Genomic DNA, 18,119 nt, shown 5'->3' with positions numbered 1-18,119 from the left:
TTCATAAAAGGGTCACCAAGCAGGGCTCAAAGGGGAAGCTAGACGTCGTGAGTTTGTGGTAGGGTTAGGCAGGCAATGCCCAGGCAGGGCCACGGCACCTCACCCACCTTGGAGGACCCTCTCTACAAATAGCAATTACTTCCTCCTTGACAGACTCCTGATCAGCTACCACCAAAGGGTGGTGCAGGTTTGCCCTGGGGAGTTAGCCCGGAAGGCACTGGCTTGCTGGCCCATGGCTGGGGGCCTGGGGACTAAGATGGCACCTAATGGGCCTGTATTGACCCCACGCCCGTTCCTTCCCCATCTTTGCATCCGTTCATTCCTTCACCAGCGGGCGTTCCTGAGAGTCTGCTAAGTGCCAGGCTGCGAGCTTGGTGCTGGGGAGGCAAACATGAGGAAAGCAGCGCCTTCCCTCAGGGGCCATAAGCAACCTGCAGGGCAACCTCACCCACTTGCTGTGCCTCCCAGAGGTCTTGTGTGACTGGGTCCTGATGTGAACCCTGCTCTGGTGCAGCAGGTGGGCGAGGTGGACCAGAGCCGGGAGGTGAGCTCTGGGCAGACTCCACGGTCAGGGAAAAGGCAAGTTTGCTGTTGTAACGTCTGAAACCTGTGTATTTTGGTAAGCTTTAGCTGTCTTTTAGTTCCTGGATTCGGTTCCCTTTTGTTTCTCCCTAGGCTTTTTGTCTACCGTCCTTTGAAAATTTATAGCCTATCTTGGTTGAGCCAAAGGGAACGAGAGAATGGAAATGGATGTTCAGACTGTTTGGGTCAGAGAGAAAGTCAGGCAGTAAACCCTGCCACCAGGTGCCATGGGCACAGCACCAAACAGGATAGGAAAACTCAAAAGGGGTGCACCTGGAGACCCTCCTACGCAGAGCTTTCCTGTTCTATTCTGGGAAGATTTTAAGAATGGAAACTATTCTGTATCAGGAGCCTGCAGCCTTCCCTAGGATCATAGCTCTAGGCTAGGATGGGGGAGGCTGTGGATGGCTGCACTTTTCTTCTCTCCAGTAATGAGGCTTCTACTTAGGAATTGACCATAAAATCTTCTAGAAATGTAATAGGGAAGAACAAATCTGACTCCACATTGGAGCTAGCTTTTTTTAAATTTGTTTTGTTTTATTTGTTGTTGTTGCTTTTACTTTTAACCTTTGTAGGCCATTAGGTTTGCTACAAGTTAAGAATGTTGCCTACAGCCTGAAATATACAGGAGAGCCCCAGAGCTCTGACCTTTAAAGGTATAACACTTTTCCATTCATACAGAGATTAAAAAGTTGCAGAACAGAGAATAACATTTGTCTTGTTGGAGGTTTGTGGGAACATTGTGACCAGACCTACCTAAACAGCTGCAAGAACAAAGCATTCAGGCACCAAAAAGTTTGCAGCAAACAACCACACCTCCTCTCCGTTTAGTATAAAAGAAGCCTGAGGGACTTCCCTGGTGACCCAGTGGTTAAGAATCCGCCTTCCAGTACAGAGAGTTTGATCCCTGGTCAGGGAACTAAGATCCCATATCCTGCATGCCGCGAAGTGCAGCCAAATAAGTAAAGAAAGAAAGAAGAAAGCCTGATTTCTAACTCCGTTAAGATGGTTCTTTGGGACACCAGTCCACCATCTTCTCAGTATGCTGGCTTTCCAAATAAAGTCACTGTTCCTTGACCCAACAACTCATCTCTTGATTTTATTGGCCTGTTGTGCAGTGAGCAGTATCAGCTTGGTAACAGAGGGAGTGGGATTTCTGGCTCAGGAGGAGAGGCTGGGAACAGCTCATGAGCGGGCTGTGATGTGCCCTTCCCCGGGTGGCTACCACGGCCTCTGCATTGGTGCTCGGTACAGAGGGTCAGCCCAGACAGGAGGAAACCTGCCCTCTGAGTGAGTGTCGCCCAGGCCTGGGGCTGCTTCCGGGGGCTTCAGGATGCTGTAGCCAGAGAGCAGCAGAGGGAGGGTGGGGAATGGGGCGCAGGAGTGGGGTGCAGGCTCTGGCAACCTCCCCACGCTCCCCACCCACTTTCTCTCATCAGTCCTGGCAACAGGGCCTACTTTGTGGGATCATTTGTGATCGTGGCTGCACGTGCAGCCTCAGGCTCTGCCCCACAGGCACCTGGGAACTGCCCAGCACCCTTTGGAAGGTGTTGACCAGGTGCTGATGGGATGTCCAGGGGGGCTCAGAGCAGGGACAGGGAGGCCCAGGGAACTCAGAGTTGGGGAGGAAGAGTCCTTCTAGTATAAAAGAAACTCTAGGGAATTCCCTACCAGTCCAGTGGTGAGGACTTTCACAGCCAGGGCCCAGGCTCAATCCCTGGTAAGGGAACTAAGATCCCACAAGCCAAGTAACCAGGCCAATCAGTCAGTCAATCAATCAATAAACTCCCTAAGTACAGTTCTCCACAGAGGTGGGGGAATCTGCCAGGAATAGGGGCAGGGGTCTTCCCAGCCTGACTCAGGGTCCTGTGATTCCCTCCAGTCTTCCAGCTGCCTGGGCTGCTACCAAGGCACAGGCCTCATGGGGGCGCTGCTCCCCCTCTGATAGCATGGCTCAAGGCAGCCAGGATGGGCCCACCGCTTAGGGAAGTCCCCGAAGGGGCGGCAGAGTCACTGGAGGGAGAACACCGCTTTATCACCCTGAGCTTGCTCTTGACCACAGACAGGCTGCTACCCTGGTCTGCCGGGTCCTCAGCCCTCGCCCCTCAAACAGGAAAGCACGGCCCCCCACCCATGACCAGCTGACCCAGCGGCCCCCCAGGTGAGCAGCTCCCTGAGGAGGGCAGGGCCTGCCCAGCTGCCCAGCTTTTCCCCTTCAGCACCTGCCCTGTCTCTGCAGCACGAGGCCCTCCAATCCACAGCCTCCCATTCTGGCTTTTCCGTCTGACTCCTTGGTCTCTCTCAAGCACTCCTACAACGGCACTGAGCCCTCCCTCCTGTCCACCTCATCTTCCTCTGGCTTTCCCTTTTTTCTGGTACATCTCCACCTCGGGAGCAGCCCTCTCCCCTCTCCTCCCCTGGTTAACCAGCTGTGTAAAGAGCTGCCAGGGCTGGGCTGATGGATGGGCCCTTCCCCCGCTCTGCTCTTCCTCAGGCCTCCCCTTGTCCCCACGCCTCCCTTCTGGCCCTTTCTCCTCACCTCTGCCTCCACCACTCATTTTTACCATCAAGGAAGGACACCAAGGGGAAAGGGCCTTCTGGATAAGCCAGTGGAGAGGTGGGTCAGGGAGATAATAGGGGTGTGCAGGCAGCTCCTGCAGATAAGGCTTTCCTGGGCTCCCTGGGGAATGCCCTATGAATGGGCGAGAATGCTCCCGATCCTTCTGTACTTCCCTGTCCCTGACAGAGCAACGCCTGGAGTGGGGTGGAAAAGCAGGGTGGTGTTGAAAAGGGCTGGGGACTTAGTGCAGCCAGAACTGAATTTGGATCTCAACTCTGACGGTTATTAGCTGCATGATCTGGGGCAGGTAAGCCTCAGTTTCTCCATCTGTAAAGCACAGATAATACTGTCTGCCTCACAGCGCCTGGCACCAAGTGTAAGCTCAATAAATGTTGGTTCCTGTCCCTGCTGTCAGGGTGCTGGGTCACCCTTTTCCCTGAAATCCCTCATAGATTCCACCCAAAAGGTAACCCTTTCCTACATGCCCTCTATATACCAGGCACACTTGTACCCACAACGTCATGTAACCCCTCTGTTTATAATTAGGAAAGCTGGAATGCACAGGGGTTACCAGTGACCAGAGTATTAGCAGAGGGCCGAGGCAGAACCAAGGAGCCTGAGCGCAGAGCCCCAGGATGGGCTAGCCAGCAGCAGCAGGTTGCTGGGAAGGAGCCGAGAAGAGTTTTGCTGAGAAACTCAACTGTGCAAGCGCCTCCCAGGGCCTGGGTGGCAGTGAGAGCCCAGGCTCTGCACCTGACCCTGTCAGTTGCTGGGTGACCTTGGGGAAGTCCTTTTCCCTCTCTGAGGCTCGGCTTCCTCTTCATTTTGCAGGGGTATGGGACAGAGATGGACTGCATGCGTTGTGAGGTCTCTTCCTGCCCTGAACATTCTGTTCCCTCTCCTGCAAAGGGATCCAGCCTTGTGCGTGTAGGGCAGGGCTGCAGCTTAAGGCTGTTCATAGAGTAAAAATCTAGTCCTCGTTTTCCCCACTCTCTATTTCCTCACTCTTCCCCACCCCCATCCTGTCACTTGGGGCCTGTAATCAATGAGTCGTAAAACGAGAAAGTAGCAAGAACTAGCAAAGCATGGACAGCAGCTGGGGCAGCCTTGGTGCCCAGTGTGAGGGACTGCTAGCCCTTTGCCTGCGCCCAGCCTCCCGTGCTAGACTCAGGCCAGCAGCGACTCACCCATCCTGGTCGAGGGGCCCCCAGCTGAAGATCAGAATGGGAAGGGCTATTTTCAACCGGTCCAAAGACCACACCGTAAAACAAGTAATGAAATCTACGTGTATTAACGTGGAAAGACGCACCCAGGATGTATGGCTGAATCATAAAAGCAGGTTACATGTTATCACCTATAATGTAATCCTCTTATGTTATTACGAAGAACTCTTTGTACATACAAGAAAATATGGGCAGAGAGACTGTGAATAGCAGTTCTCTCTGGGAGTAAGAGTATAGGGGAATCATTCACTTTCTACTTTATACACTTTCCTTTGATAGGTTTTTATTTATTTATTTTTATTTTTGGCCACACTGCACAGCTTGTGGGATCTTAGTTCCCCAGCCAGGGATCGAACCCATGCCCCTGGCAGTGGAAGCACAGAGTCCTAACCACTGGACTGCCAGGGAATTCCCTCCTTTGATAGGTTTTTAAAGCGAACATATATTGCCTTTATAATTTAAAAAAATCAACACAATAATAAAGATATTTCCATTTTGGGGGAGAAGCCTTGCAGAAATATGCATGAGCTAATGAAAATGCCCCGGGTCTTTGCTTCAGGCTGGAGTTATATCAACCTAGGATGGGAAGGCCGGTGGACTCCTGCACTATATCCAAAACAAAAGCACAAAGGGCTTGTTTTTTTAAGAGAAAATGAACAATCCCTTAAAGAGATTTGTAAGGTCAAATCTGTCGAAATATATGATTCAACGTATATGAGGCAAAGGGAGGATAATTGTAAAATAGGTCCTTGGTGTCCACAGCTCAAACCTGGACTTGGGGTTGGCTGCTGTGAGGCAGGGCTGGGGCAGTCGGGACGGAGGGCTGCTCCCCAGCACCTCACACAGCTTGAGAACAAAGCCAAATCAGCACCGTGGTCCAACCCCTCTCTCCCAAATGGCTGCAGCTTCCCGCCAACGAGCCCAAGGCCACCCTGGCCTGTGGGAGCCTTTCAGAATGACTCCAGTATCCCTCAGCTCTTTGCCATCCAGCTTTCTCCTATAACCAATCCCAGAACGAATGGGCATCTCCCTGAGCCAAGGACCCAGGCTCGAGCACACTGCCAAGTAGGGGAAGGCAGTAAAGGGACTGGCGGGTTTCAGCCTACATCAGAATGGATATTTGAGGGTGGAGAGGATGGAGAGGGTGGGAAGGGGGTAGGGGGGCTGTGCAAGGTCACTCTGGCTGAGGGATTCTATCCATTCCCAGGTGACCGGTTCTGTGTCCCCCTCCTGAGGAGTCAGCACAGGGGCTGAAAGGTGCAGTTAGATACAAGTTTTATTGGCAGAGCTGCGGCGGAGTCCTCCCTCTCTCTGGGAGATCCGAGGGCACAGCACCAACAGAGGGATGGCCAGACAGACCCCCAAACAGACACATGGATGGTGCAGACTCATAGAGACCATAGCACAGCCACACAGGCACAGAGACACACAGGCCACAGCACCAAGACACACACACACACACACACACACAAAACCATAAGGCTAGAACACACGGACAACGTGCAGGCTTTGGGGCTCCTGCATAGACAGAGAGAGAGCCACATGGGGAGGGGACCCCTGCTGACCTCCCCCAGGCTTAGGCACACCAACAGCACAAAGACAGGCAGATCCTCCAGCCAGCCAGCCAGCCAGCCAGCCTGCCACACAGACAAATGAACTGCACGGAAAGGAGGCTGGGGGCTCCCCCGAGCACGGGGAGCAGGGACCACAGGACTTCTACACACCCCGACTGCCCTGACTTCCCTGTTCAGCCTGACCCTGGCTCCACTCCCCACACACACTTTGGTCTTGCCCACTGGGGCTGGGGGGTTGGCAGGTGGAAGCGGGCAGAGAGGAAGGGTACGGACCCAGCTCCGTCCCTTCTCCGTGAGCAGGGAGGCAGTTGCTGAGAGTCCAGGGCTGAGCCTGGGCCTGGCAGTGGGGTGAGGGTGCGGCCGTGGCTCAGGCTTGGGGGGGCTCCCTGCAGCGCAGGCACTGGGCCATCTCAGGCTGGTACTGCTCGACCTGCAGGGTAGAGCTGGAGAATCCAAACCGGGAGCGGAGCCGGGATGTGGCTTCAGCCAGGACGGCTTCAGAGTCAGCCGTGGAGTCTGCGGGGGAGTGATAAGAGGCAGCAGGTTTCCAGGGGAATTGGGAACCAGCCAGGGGCCCAGATAAGGATGGGTGAAGGGGACCCAGGGGTTTGCATGGCATGAAAGCCAAGATTGAATGGGAAGCTTTATTTTCTCTATATATTGTATGAACAGTGTAAAACTGTCAAAAAGATCAGACAGACTCATCCCTAATCGACTAGGCTAACACACTAGACCGTCATTTTTCTATTCTCTTCTGCTCTTTGAGTATCAGTATACAGCTGTGTATTTCAGCAGCCATACCACCCGCTTTTCCACGACATTCCAGATGTTAAATATTCTGTTCTCATTGTCCCTCTAGAGTTACCATCAAATATCCTACAAAGTATAATATTTTTGGCATCCAAATTGCATGTCTCTGATTGCTTCTTGCATCTGGAAGAAACTCAAAAATTCTTTGTCAGCTTGTGAGTCACCATATATATTTTAAATAGTTGAACCATAATGTAGCTAAAATTTTATATTCCGCTTTCTCTCTTAGCATTATATCATAAACATTTTCCCTAGTTGCCCTACAGTCTTCATAATCATCAATTTTTAAAAGTTACATGATACTCCACTGAGTGGAGGAGCCGTAATTTACCTAACTGTGCCCCATCACGAGACCTGTAGGTACCAGTGACCTTTTAAAGGGTTGCTGGTTCCCAGTACTACTTCAGAGAGAGTGAAACCTCCCCGAGAGAGAGAGAGAGAGAGAGAGAGAGAGAGAGAGAAAGAGAGAAGGAGAGAGAGATACAAAAGACAGAGAGATGGAAACATTCGCAGTTAATTCAGACCATCTTTCTATGTTTGGATGGTGGTACGGGAAGGGAGAAATGTTTCTGGAAAGTAACTGGCTGGGGTCAGTGTGGACTCACCAATCGCCAGGTGTGCGGAGGCAACATGGTAAGTAAGTGTAAGGGACCACAGGTGCAGCTCGTGGGTTGCCCGAACTCCTGGCACTGACAACAGGGTATCCCGCACAGGTTCAAACCCCACACTTCGGGGGGTACCTGCAAGCAACACCCACCATGCCTTATTGCCAGGGTCACTCCCGCCCAGAGGCCAGGACCCCACCTCCCCCATCCTGTACCACTCACCCTGTTGATCCCCACAGTTTACCCCATCCCTGAACCCTCCTTCCACCAATAGGCCTTCTCCCCACACTTTCTCCAGAGAAAACAGAGGCGCCTAGTCCTGGGGTGAGGTCAGAAAGGGCCCCGGGGGGTGGGGAGCAGTGGCGTCTGACTCACCTTCCATGAGGACGCGGAGAACATCTCGGAGGGTGGGAGCGGTGGATCCAAGGGCACAGATGGAGAAGAGAAAGGTGCTGATGGGGTCAGCTGCCTTGTACTGAGGCTGTAGAGAAAGAGAGCTCTAAGCCTGGGAATCAGGGACCTTTCAGAGGAAGACCTAGGGGCATCCTGGACATACAGGACCTGAGAGGCCCCTGAGAACCCTGCTGGGGTGAAAGGACTATAACCCTGGGCCAGGAGTCCTGGGGAGCTGGGAGATGGAGTGGGGTGGGTGGGGGTCCAGGGAAGGAGGGGCTGGGGGTGGAATTGGGGGAGGAAGGCTGGGGCAGGCTTGCACAGATGGTACCTTGAAGTAGATGAGGATGGAGGCGGCCAGCACCCCAAGGCTCTGCAGAAGGTCCCCCAGCACGTGCACAAAGGCCGCCCGGACGCTGGTGTTCCCCAGGGGCAGGGGCTCCCCAGGCCCCTCCTCCAGCGGTGCATACTCTGCCCCCCTGGACCCGTGGCTGTGGTGGGGCCCGGCCTGGTGCAGCACAAAGGCCATTCTGAGGGGGAAGCAGAGCAGCTCAGCCCAGGTGACCTGCTTCCAGGCTCCTCTGCCCACTTCCACACCTCCTCCTCTCACCTCCCCAGGAGCCCTCTCTCCATCTATTTTCTCCCTATTTTCCCAGTCCCAGGAAAGAGACAATACGGTCCAAGAGAGACAAGTAATGCAGCCTGGGGGCAAGAATACGTGGTGCCAGAGGCGTGGATTCAGATCCTGGCCCTGCTACTAAAGTAGCTATGTGCCCTGGGCAAGTCCCCTGGTCACCTCTTGGGGTCTATCTGATTAACTGTATACCAGAAGCGATACTACCTACCTCATGGGGTGGTTGTGAGCTTTAAATGAGACAGTGCTGATGACAGCCCCCAGCAGGGTGGCCAGTACACAGCAGGCCTTTAACAAAGGTCTTTTGACTCTGAATTTTAGGTCTCTACCCCAGCCCCTTCTCAGGCATCCCTAGAGCAGAGAGATGAGAACAGCATGTGCGTGCTGCGAGTCTGTCCGGGAGAGGAGAGCCTGCTCTCCCATCCTGGAGGAGGAGCGCTCGCCCTGAATCCCACAGGTGCCTGCTCCACACTGGAACGTACAGCAGATTGGCACAGACTGCGACGCTGGCGGTCAGCAGCATGGCACCCCCCTCGATGTGGTAGTCGCTGTGCAGCAGGCGGATGAAGGCCAGGTACAGGAGGATGCCAGTGACCATCCAGAGGGAGACCACAGAGGCCAAAGCCCCCAGAGTCTCTGCAGGGGAAGACAAGCTATCAGAGGGCTGCCCAGGACCCTGAGAGGTACCTTCCGGCAAGACTGGGTGGGTCATCAGACCATGCAGGGGCCTTACCTGAGCGGTGCCAGCCAAAGGTCATGGTGCGGGTGGCTGGACGGGTAGAGAGCCAGAGGGAGAAGAGGCTGCCCATCATGCTGCCCACATCTGCCAACAGGTGGGCTGCGTCAGTCATAATGGCCAGGCTGTGCGCCAAATACCCACCTGTAAGGGTAAAGCGATATATGGTCTGGTCCATTTAGAAAATATCATGCGGTGTGTGTAGAGGCATGGAAAAGAGACGGGGGGACACACACCAAAATGTGAACAGCAGTTTTTCTCTGGTAATGGGATTACACGTGGGTTTTTGGGTTTTTTTTCTTTTCACTCATTCACATTTTCACAGTTTTCACAGTTTCACAGTTTTTCTACAATAACATTTTTTTGACCACGCCGCGCAGCTTGTGGGATCTTAGTTCCCCGACCAGGGATTGAACCTGCGCCCTCAGCAGTGAAAGCGTGGAGTCCTAACCACTAGGGAATTCCCCACAATAACGTATTTTAATAAGAAGAAAATAGGGCTTTTACAAGACCAGTTCATACTGATGAGCCAGCCCTGAATTCCCTTGGTGCTGTCCCTCGCCCTCTCCCACTTCCTGAGTCCTGGGCACCCACCTCCCCTGTCCCAGCCATCCCCACCTTCTCTGCATCTCCACCCAGGAACACTCCTGGGACTCCGGGTGGGAAGTGGCTTAGGCAGGCGTCCGGAGGATGGTGTTGGAGGGACTGCTTTCCGACTTACCGACTACTTCCCCGGCCATGAAGACGCAGCACACAGCACAGGCGGCACACAGCTGCCTCTGTGCCTGCAGCCTCTCAGGGGTGAGACCTGGCTGTGGCAGAGGGTCCCTGTGGCAGTGGTGGAAGGACATCTCCACGGGTTTGGGCTCCTCGGGGAGGGGCTCAGAGGGCTCTGTGAAGAGACTGAGGCAGGCAGCCCAGTTCAAGCTGGGGCCTGGTTCAAGGGCTAACCTGCTTCTCACTCCCAGTCCTGGATCCCCCAGACTGGCTTCATCAGATGTCCCACCTCTCTATCCTTTCCCAAGGCCTTGTGGACAGAGGGCCACAGGAGAGATGGGGCTAAATGGACAACTCAGATTCCAGCCTCCCTTTTCCTTTCACGTACAGAGCCATAGAACCTCAGAGCTCACATGGAAAGCACCTTAGAGACGTCTGGTCTACCACTTATTAAAGAATTAGAAGTATGAGGTTCAAAGGGGGAAAGGACTTATGGAGGCCACACAGCTAGTTGGTGGTTGAGCTGAGATTAAACTTCAACCAAATCAATTCATTATGATAGGCACCACGAAGAATACAAGTGGGATAGGATATCCTTTCTGACCTCTGGGAGCCTCTGGAGAACAAGACAAATGTGTACCTAAATACTGTGAGATGTAGCAAAAGGTAGCTATTGCCTTAGAGCAGTTAAAGCACTATCAGGGCTCCGAGGGACATACTGACTCTAATGAGGAAATCAGGGACACAACTGAAGGAGGCCCCTGAGAAGGGCCTGGAAGGATGGGAAGGATTTTGATAAAGAGGAGGTGCACGTGCCCGGCGAAGGCAATAGGAAGGGGAAGTGGTGTGAAAGTGTGGGGTGAGGCTCAGCACATGGTCCTGGCCTTAGTGCCTCCCTGCTGGACCTACCTCCCGGTGCCTCCACTCCCAGGTCCTTCACCTTCCCTCTCCAAGACATTCAGCTAGACGTGGCCCTTTAAGAGGAGAGCAGAATGCTGGGACCCAAAAAGTCTGAAGTTCCTGGCACAGAGAGCTAATGGCCAGATTCCAGAGCTGGGTTGTCATGGGGAGGAGAGAGCGCAGACTGATGTGGCTGGGATTGGTGGCAGGAGGAGTGCTGGGTTTGGAGTCTGCCACATGTTAGCTGGACCTCAGTGTGACCATAAGCACCCAGCAGAGGCCACTTTAACTGCACAGTGCAGTAAGCCTCCCTGGACAAATGAATGGGGCTGGAGGCCTCACCTGGGGATGCCACAGGCTGAGCTCAGGCTAACAGAGTTTTCAGTCCCTTCTGGCTTAATTCTCACCCCCATTACTACCCAACCTGAACCCCAGGGAGAAGAGAACCTTCCACAGCATAAAGGACCTAAATAGAAAAGTACAGTTCTAGAAATACTCGTGGAGGTGTCATAAGAATACCCTTGAGAGAAAATGAAGGCTCCAGATAGAAATGTGATCACAGCAGTAAAGTGGGGAAGGGCGCCTGGGGCCTTCTGGCTGAGGACAGCTCTGCCCAATGGGCGAATTCAGCTGTGAGGGAGATGGGGGCACATTTGGTGCTTCTAGGGAAAATTCAAGTGCTGGCAGGTAGATTAACTTCTTGGAATCCCCTTCCAAGACTTAGAATCTGGGTGTGTATGATTCCAGGTGTGTTTCCAGAGGAGATGGGAGATGAGGGTGGCTTTGAGATCCATCCTTATTCCTCAATGAGACTACCAAGCAGCGTACACGTACTGAAGCTCAATCTAGTGGGAGAGACAGAAGTGTCGCAAATGACTGACCATGCAAGGAGAAGCTGGGGCCAGGAGGGTTATGAACAAAGGACTTTGGAGCACAGGGGAAGGACTGACCAACTCTAAAGGGGATGAGGAGACCTTCACAGAGGAGGAGATGTTTAAGAGAAGACCTAGGTAGAGAAAGGAGCTCCAGACACATGGAATGACAATGACAAGATATGCAGCTTGGAGCTTAAGTGTGAGGAACCAGGGGAAGGGCTGAGGAGGAAAGTGATGGGCTCAAAGTAACATAAAGGGAGATACACTGATTGATTTAATCTTTCCTGATCTGTGAGATGGATGACCTTGACGATGGACTAGTCTGGGAGGAAGAGAAGAGAGGAGATGGAGGGGTCCAGTACAGACAAGGCCAGAGGCTCCCTGCGCAGAATCTTAGAGACAGGCAGGCAGGTAGGGAAGAGCCTCTTCCAGAAAATACTGCAGGATTTGGTGACTAATGGTCATATGAGAATGAAAACAAGCTGGGAGTCAGAGAGGCGGGTCTGAAGAGTAAACAGAGGGTGAGTGGCTTTGAGGAAGTGGGCAAGATGCCTTTCCTGGCCCTGTAAGACACAGCGCGGCCAGGCATCAAGGTAGTCACCCATCAACAGGCTGCTCCCTTTTGTTTTGCATTAACTGGGCACTAAAGAAGCCTCATTTTTGGTGTGTAGGGGTGCGGGGAGCTACCTGCTGTGTGCAGAGAAGGAAAGACAACTTGCTCTCCCTGGTCCTCTGAAACCCCCAACAAACAACAAATAATACTGAGTAGGGTAGAAGGGAGACTGGCCTGAAGCAGAGTCGAAAGGTACATTAAGAGATGCCAGGGCCACAGCTGCCCCCGTCTGCAGTCCTCCGCGGGAGAGATTCCGACGGAAGTCTTCCCTCCCTTCTGCTCATCCACTCCCCCATCCACCCAGGTTTACAGCCCCCATCCAGGGAAAGAGCGAGAAACCCACAGAGGCACCACACCCGAGACAAAGGGAGAGGGGTTGGGAGGGAAAAGGAAACATAGGGAGAGATGAGGGAAGAGAAAAAGCCGGAGACCCTGTCAAATTCCCGAGATAAACGAACGGTGGGCAAACAGACAAAATGGCCAGCGGAGGTGGCCAGGGAGGGCCTGGCGCGGCCGCTCGGAGGGACAAGGCAGTCGGCGGGCGCCGGGCGCGGGAGGCCGGCGGGACGCGGAGGCGGTTCTCCGGCCGCCCCCGGCCCGCTGTCCCGACCGCTCCGAGAGCCTCATTTCACACCTCGCCGCCCCCGGCCCCGTCTGTGCGTAGCCGGGAATACCCCCGCCGCCCAGACCGCACCTGCTCCTTCCTTACCGCCCCCTCGCTTCCCAGCGGCCGCCCGCCCCACAGGAGTCCGGAAGACCCGCTGCGGAGCCCGGGCCCATCGTCGGCCCGGGTGCCCACAGCTGGCCACTCTGGAGGGGACGCCCCGAGCCCGGGAGCGCGGAGGGTAGGGCCGGGGGCCTGGGCGGCGAGGGGCTCCTACGACCCCGGAGCAATGCGTACATCGGGGCACCTGGCGCGGACTCCGGCCAGACGGAGGGGCAGTCGCTCGCGGGGAAGTCTGACGCGGCGGGGGCGGCGGAGGGGTCGGGAAGCTTGGGGGGCGGGCCGAGGAGCAGTTTCCCGGGACCGGGAGAAAGAAGGTAGCCAGGAGGAGGCATGTCGGGCTGTTGAGCGGCGGGGGTCGGGGCTGGCTGGGCGGGCCGGAGGGGACAGAACGCAGCGCCACAAAGCCGAGGGGGTCGCGGTGCGCTGGGCCGGCTGGCCGAGAGAGACAACGAAGTGGACGGAAGGCGGAAGGGTGGCGCACCCCCCCAGCCGAGGGCCGACCCAGGTCAATCCTACCTCTTCAAACGCAGGCCGCCACCAGCGCCGCCGCGGTCTCGGGGGCTCACCAGGCGAGTGGTCTCAGAGCCCCCCGTGGCGGGAGAGGGCTCCATTTCCCCGCGGCCCCGACCGTCTAGGCCGCACCGAGGTAGGGAGAGGCGTGGCCAACCCCGCGCCAAGTCCGAGCGGCCAGTCGACCCCTAGACTCCCCGCAGGGCCTCGGGGCCACCACAGTGAAGGGAACTGCGGCGACTGTGGCGCCGGCAGTCCGAACTGCAGATCCCGCGGCTGCTGGAGCCCCGCCCCGCGTGGGGCGAGCTCCCCAAGCCCCGCCTCCAGGCTCCCCAGCCTCTCCCCCAACGCCGAAGCCCCGCACCCGGAGCCCCGTCCCCGTAGGCATAGCCCTATTTCCCGGTGCCGGAGCCAGGTGGGGCGGTGGGAGCTCTCTGCGCCCCCGCCGGGTTCTAGAGAACGCCTAATCTCCATAGCCCACCCCTAGGCAGACCAGCCCCGCCCCTACCTAAGCCCTGCCTACCAGTTTCCAGCCGAGCTCCTCAAGCCTAGGGACCTTCCAACCAATCTTCAACCAAGGGACACCGCCTCGTGCAGGTCCGCGCCAGGGCATCCCACCCCCTCTCCTCACCACCCGTCACCTCGTGGCCCCAGCCTCCCCACACGAAGGCAGAAACAGGTGTGGAGGAGAGAACCAGAAAGAGAATGTGGGGTAAGCAGTGTGACAAATCCGGGAGAACTCCAGGGACTCTGGCCAGAAACCCCTCTGTGGAGGATGTGGGGTCGGAATTCGCGAGCCAAGTCTGCTGCCAAGCACTGTACCGCTCATTATTATTTATTTTTATAGAGACATGGGGCGGACAAAAAGCTTCCAGCTCTCCTTCAATCCATTATTATCCCTATTTTTCGGACGAGTAACAGTCCCAGAGGAAGAAGTGTCCGGGGTCATGCGACCAGTGAATAAAGGACTGGGACTGGAACCCCATCCTCTCTCCCTCCCCGGTTCAGGACGCCACAAGGCGACTGGAGAGAGCACACAGCCGCAGTTTTGTCACTTAGAGGCTGGGGCAGCCGAAAGGAAGAGCGCTCCACTTCTCTGGGGTCACAAGCCCCAGGTTCATGGAGGGAGGCTGCGGTCAGCTTGTCCTTACCTCCAAACCTGTAGCACCTTCCCGGGCATTACTTCATCTTGCCTCATTTTAACTAAAGCCCAGGGGAAGGAGTGACTTACAGCAAAGTCTGTGGCTGAGCCTGGAGTCGAAGCTTCAAATGCTCAATGTTCTGTGCCCCTCACATCTGCCACCAGTGTACAATGAAAAGCGGTGGTGACTGGATTGTGCACTCCAAGCTGTGACACTCTGTGAAGAGAAGGATCCGTAGGAGGAGGGGAAAGAGTAAGCATGGATGGGGAAGGTGGAGGGTGAGAGTCGTTAGCTAGCCCAGGCAAGAAACCCATCAAACGCACCCTTCAGAATACCCTGGGCTTCAGAATACCCGTCAGAATGAATTTAGGGTTCTGGTGACAGTCATCTAAGCCCAACATTCTTTTTTTCAGACAATGAGACTCCGTGCGTACTTCTAAAAACAAAAAAAAAACTGGAGGACGTGCCAGCTAGAGTGGTTGGAAGTGATGGGGTTAACCTGGGAGAGCTTCGCGGAGGAGGTGAGGCTTGAACGGATTAGGCAAGCTGGGCGGCGGGCTGGCTGTTCCGGCGGGGAGAGTGCGGCTTGTGCCAAGGTTTGCGGGCGGCGTGTGCTAAGCGATCGTACTGCGCCGGGAGCGCTGCTGCACGGAAGAACGAAAGGGTCTGCGCGCGCCCTCGGCGCCGCCTCCACCCACGCCCTGCACGGGGCCCGCGCCAGCCTGTTCTCCACACTCTTCCCGCAAGGCCCAGCCCATAGTCCACGCGGAGCAAGGGAGCGAGGGTGGGGGTGGCTTTCGTCCCCCAACCTCCCCTAGAGGCATGGGGCCTCAGCTCCCTCCGTGGGTTATAGCAAGGCGAGAGGGGAAGCCACCAGCAAGGTCACCTTGTCGGTCCGCGTCAGAGCTGGGGTGGAATTCATGTCCCGCTCGCCTATGTCAGGGCCCCGGGCACGTCCCGCCTGGCGCCGTCGGTTTTCGAAGCTCCGTCCGCACTGGGCCTGGGGCATTGCCAATTCTGAGAGCCTTGGAGCTGGGACGTGAGGGCCACTGCTCACTCCAGGGCTCAGATGCGGTAGCCTCGCCCAAAGTGGCGCGGGGCGGGCGAGCTCGAAAATGGGCAGAAACCGCGGGACCCTATGCGGGACGGGGTGTGGGGGGCGGGCTTCTAGGAACGCCTCGGCCAATGACGACAGCAGGGGGACGTGGTAATAACAATGGCTTCCTCCGGGATTTCCTTTCCTGGGCAGCCCGTGGCGCAGGGACAGCAGCCCCGGGTGCCCGGGAGGGGACGCAGACGCCGGCACATGCCCGCCCCGCCACTGCCACCCGGCGGGGAGCGAGAAGGCAGGACTGGAAAGGGGCGTCGGAGCAGACAGATAACAGGGCTGCCCTTCGCCTCCCCTCCCTGGCCTTGGAACTCGCTGCCTCCAGAAGTCCAGTGCAACGGCAGGGAGAATACCAACAGTTTCTTTTGCTTGGAAATTTATGCATGAAAAGCCTGGCAGTGAAACAGACAGCTTGCACCTGTTTCTCAAAGAACCATCAAGGCCCTATGAAAATCTTTGCAAAGGGTCCTCTTGAATTCCAGGTCTGAGGAAGGCATTCTGCATCTGGACAGGAGCTAGGAAAACTGTGCAGGAGTTAGAAGGACAGCTGAGGGCTGGTGCCCTGTATGGAACTCTAGTCTTCATTCAACATTTACTGAACACTTATTCCTGCCATGTGCCCTGCTATCCTAGCTGCGGATTCCTGGTGAACAAGATAGACGTGTTCTCTCCCATCCTGGCTTTAACTTGATTGCAAGAGATTTCTATTCTGCAGACTTTGGTTACTGATTTACCCACATGCTCTTACGCCTTCCTCAGATACCAATTTTCCCTAAGGTGAGTCCTTAGTCTACTCTTAGTTGTGGAGGCAGGAAGGCCTGATGTTCCCGAGAGGACAGGTCAGTGCCAGCTTCCAGAGCAGAAGGCAACAGAGCAGCTTAGAAGGAGGCTTCAGGGAGACCCAGGCTGGAACAGTTCATATTGAGAGAGAAGGAGAGCAAAGCCCAGTGCTGAGGTCAGGATTTAGGCTGGGCCAGGGATCTCAGGCAAGATTTGGAATCCAAGGCTGTGGGCAAGGGTTAACACTTGAAAGGGCCAAGCTAAGCTGAAGGGTATGCACAGAGGTGTTACCCCTAGAAAGCCTTTCCTGACCCCTCCCACCCCTGGGTGGGTTATGTGCCCTTCCCTGGTGATCTCAAGGCCCACTGTGCCTCGGTGATGTTAGCACTCACCACGTTTTAACAAAATTGTTTACTTGTCAGTCTCTTCACTAGAGTACAAGCTCTCTGAAGACAGATGTTGTCTTTCTCAACACTGTGTCCCCAGCACACCATAGTGCCTGATACATAGTCCTCGATAAAGCCATCCCAGAAAGGGGGAGCTGATTGTCAGAGTGGAAGCAGGATGGAGGAAGCAGGATTTTAGTTGGAGATACGGAAGATGAGGGAAGGCTGCAGCTTACGTGTCACATCCTCAGAGAAGCCTTCCTGACCCCCCAAATCAGCCTAGCACATGTTATGCATTCTCATTGCACACTTCTTTTCCTGCCTTAGCACTTATCCTACTGTAATTAAATTGTTATTTGGAGATTATTTCTTTTTTCACTTGGCTTCCAGGATACCATAATCTAGTTTTCCTCCTATTTCACTGACTGCTTATTTTCGGTCTCCTTTGCTGGTTCCTCCACATCTTCCCAACCTTTTAACACTGGAATATCCCAGGACTTGGTCACCCTCTTCTCTTACCTTCCTACACTTAGTCCCATGGAGATATCATCCAGTCTCAAGGCTTTAAATACTACCTAGAAACAGCAAGAAGCAATGATTATTGAAGCTGGGTGATGGGTACATGGAGAATCATTGTACTATTCTGTTTCTATATGTGTTTGAAAGTTTCTATTAAAAAAAGAAACTTAAAAAATAAATGGCAGCTTATATGATGATTCCCAGATCTCTCACTTGAACTCTGAACTCATGTACCCAAATGTCAGCTTGACCTCTCCTCTTTAATGTCTAATAGGCATCTCAAGCTTCATCAAAACCTGAGCTCCTGATCGCCACCCTTTATCCCAAACCTTCTCTTCCAGCAGTCCTCCCATGTCAGAACACGCGAACTCCATCTTTCCACTTGCTCAGACCGGAAGCCTTAGAGTCATCCTTGACTTCTCTATTTTTACCCCACATCCAATCTGTCAACAAATCCTGCTCCCATCCTTGTCTAAACCACCATCGTCTGCCTTCTTGATTACTTCAGTAGCCTCCTAGGTTGTCTTCCTTTTTCTACCTTTGTTGCCCTATAGTCTATCCTCAATCCGGACTAGGCAACTAGGCCAGATTTCATCAGTCTCTGTCTCAGTATCAGCCAAAGGCCTTCCACTGGCCTGCAAAGCCCTATGCAATCTAACCCTCTCTGATCTCATTTCATGCTACTCCCACCTCACTCCCCAGCCACTCTGGCCTTTGTGCAAGTG

The 18,119-nt window shown here is 54.8% G+C and overlaps 1 protein-coding gene across 2 annotated transcripts; it reads right to left on the bottom strand.

The window, feature by feature from the left end:
- Positions 1-3,995: 3,995 nt before the first annotated feature.
- On the bottom strand, positions 3,996-13,715 carry SLC30A3 (solute carrier family 30 member 3). Of its 2 annotated transcripts, none has more exons than XM_060026935.1 (8): positions 13,466-13,715; positions 9,839-10,020; positions 9,115-9,261; positions 8,864-9,017; positions 8,079-8,277; positions 7,730-7,835; positions 7,355-7,489; positions 3,996-6,455 (listed from the first exon to the last, which is right to left on the bottom strand). In XM_060026935.1, the coding sequence occupies exons 1-8, from the start codon at positions 13,558-13,560 to the stop codon at positions 6,307-6,309; spliced, it is 1,167 nt and encodes a 388-aa protein (XP_059882918.1). In that variant the 5' UTR covers positions 13,561-13,715; the 3' UTR covers positions 3,996-6,306. The 2 variants fall into 2 exon arrangements, with proteins under 2 accessions (XP_059882918.1, XP_059882919.1); XM_060026936.1 differs by having other exon boundaries at positions 9,115-9,204.
- Between the last annotated feature and the right edge of the window lie 4,404 nt (positions 13,716-18,119).

This window comes from Delphinus delphis, chromosome 12 (genome assembly GCF_949987515.2).
Source record: "Delphinus delphis chromosome 12, mDelDel1.2, whole genome shotgun sequence".
NCBI classification, from domain to species: Eukaryota; Metazoa; Chordata; class Mammalia; order Artiodactyla; family Delphinidae; genus Delphinus; species Delphinus delphis.
This window is presented reverse-complemented; position numbering and strand designations above follow the sequence as displayed.

What these genes read in the sequence shown, in the direction of transcription:
- SLC30A3 (XM_060026935.1), bottom strand. Translation starts at nt 13,560, where the DNA reads ATGGAGCCCTCTCCCGCCACGGGGGGCTCTGAGACCACTCGCCTGGTG. An exon ending in CTTTGGCTGGCACCGCTCAG is followed by an intron (nt 9,018 to 9,114) that starts GTAAGGCCCCTG and finishes CTTCCCCTGCAG; the next exon opens with AGACTCTGGGGGCTTTGGCC. An exon ending in GCAGTCTGTGCCAATCTGCT is followed by an intron (nt 8,278 to 8,863) that starts GTACGTTCCAGT and finishes CTTCCCCCTCAG; the next exon opens with AATGGCCTTTGTGCTGCACC.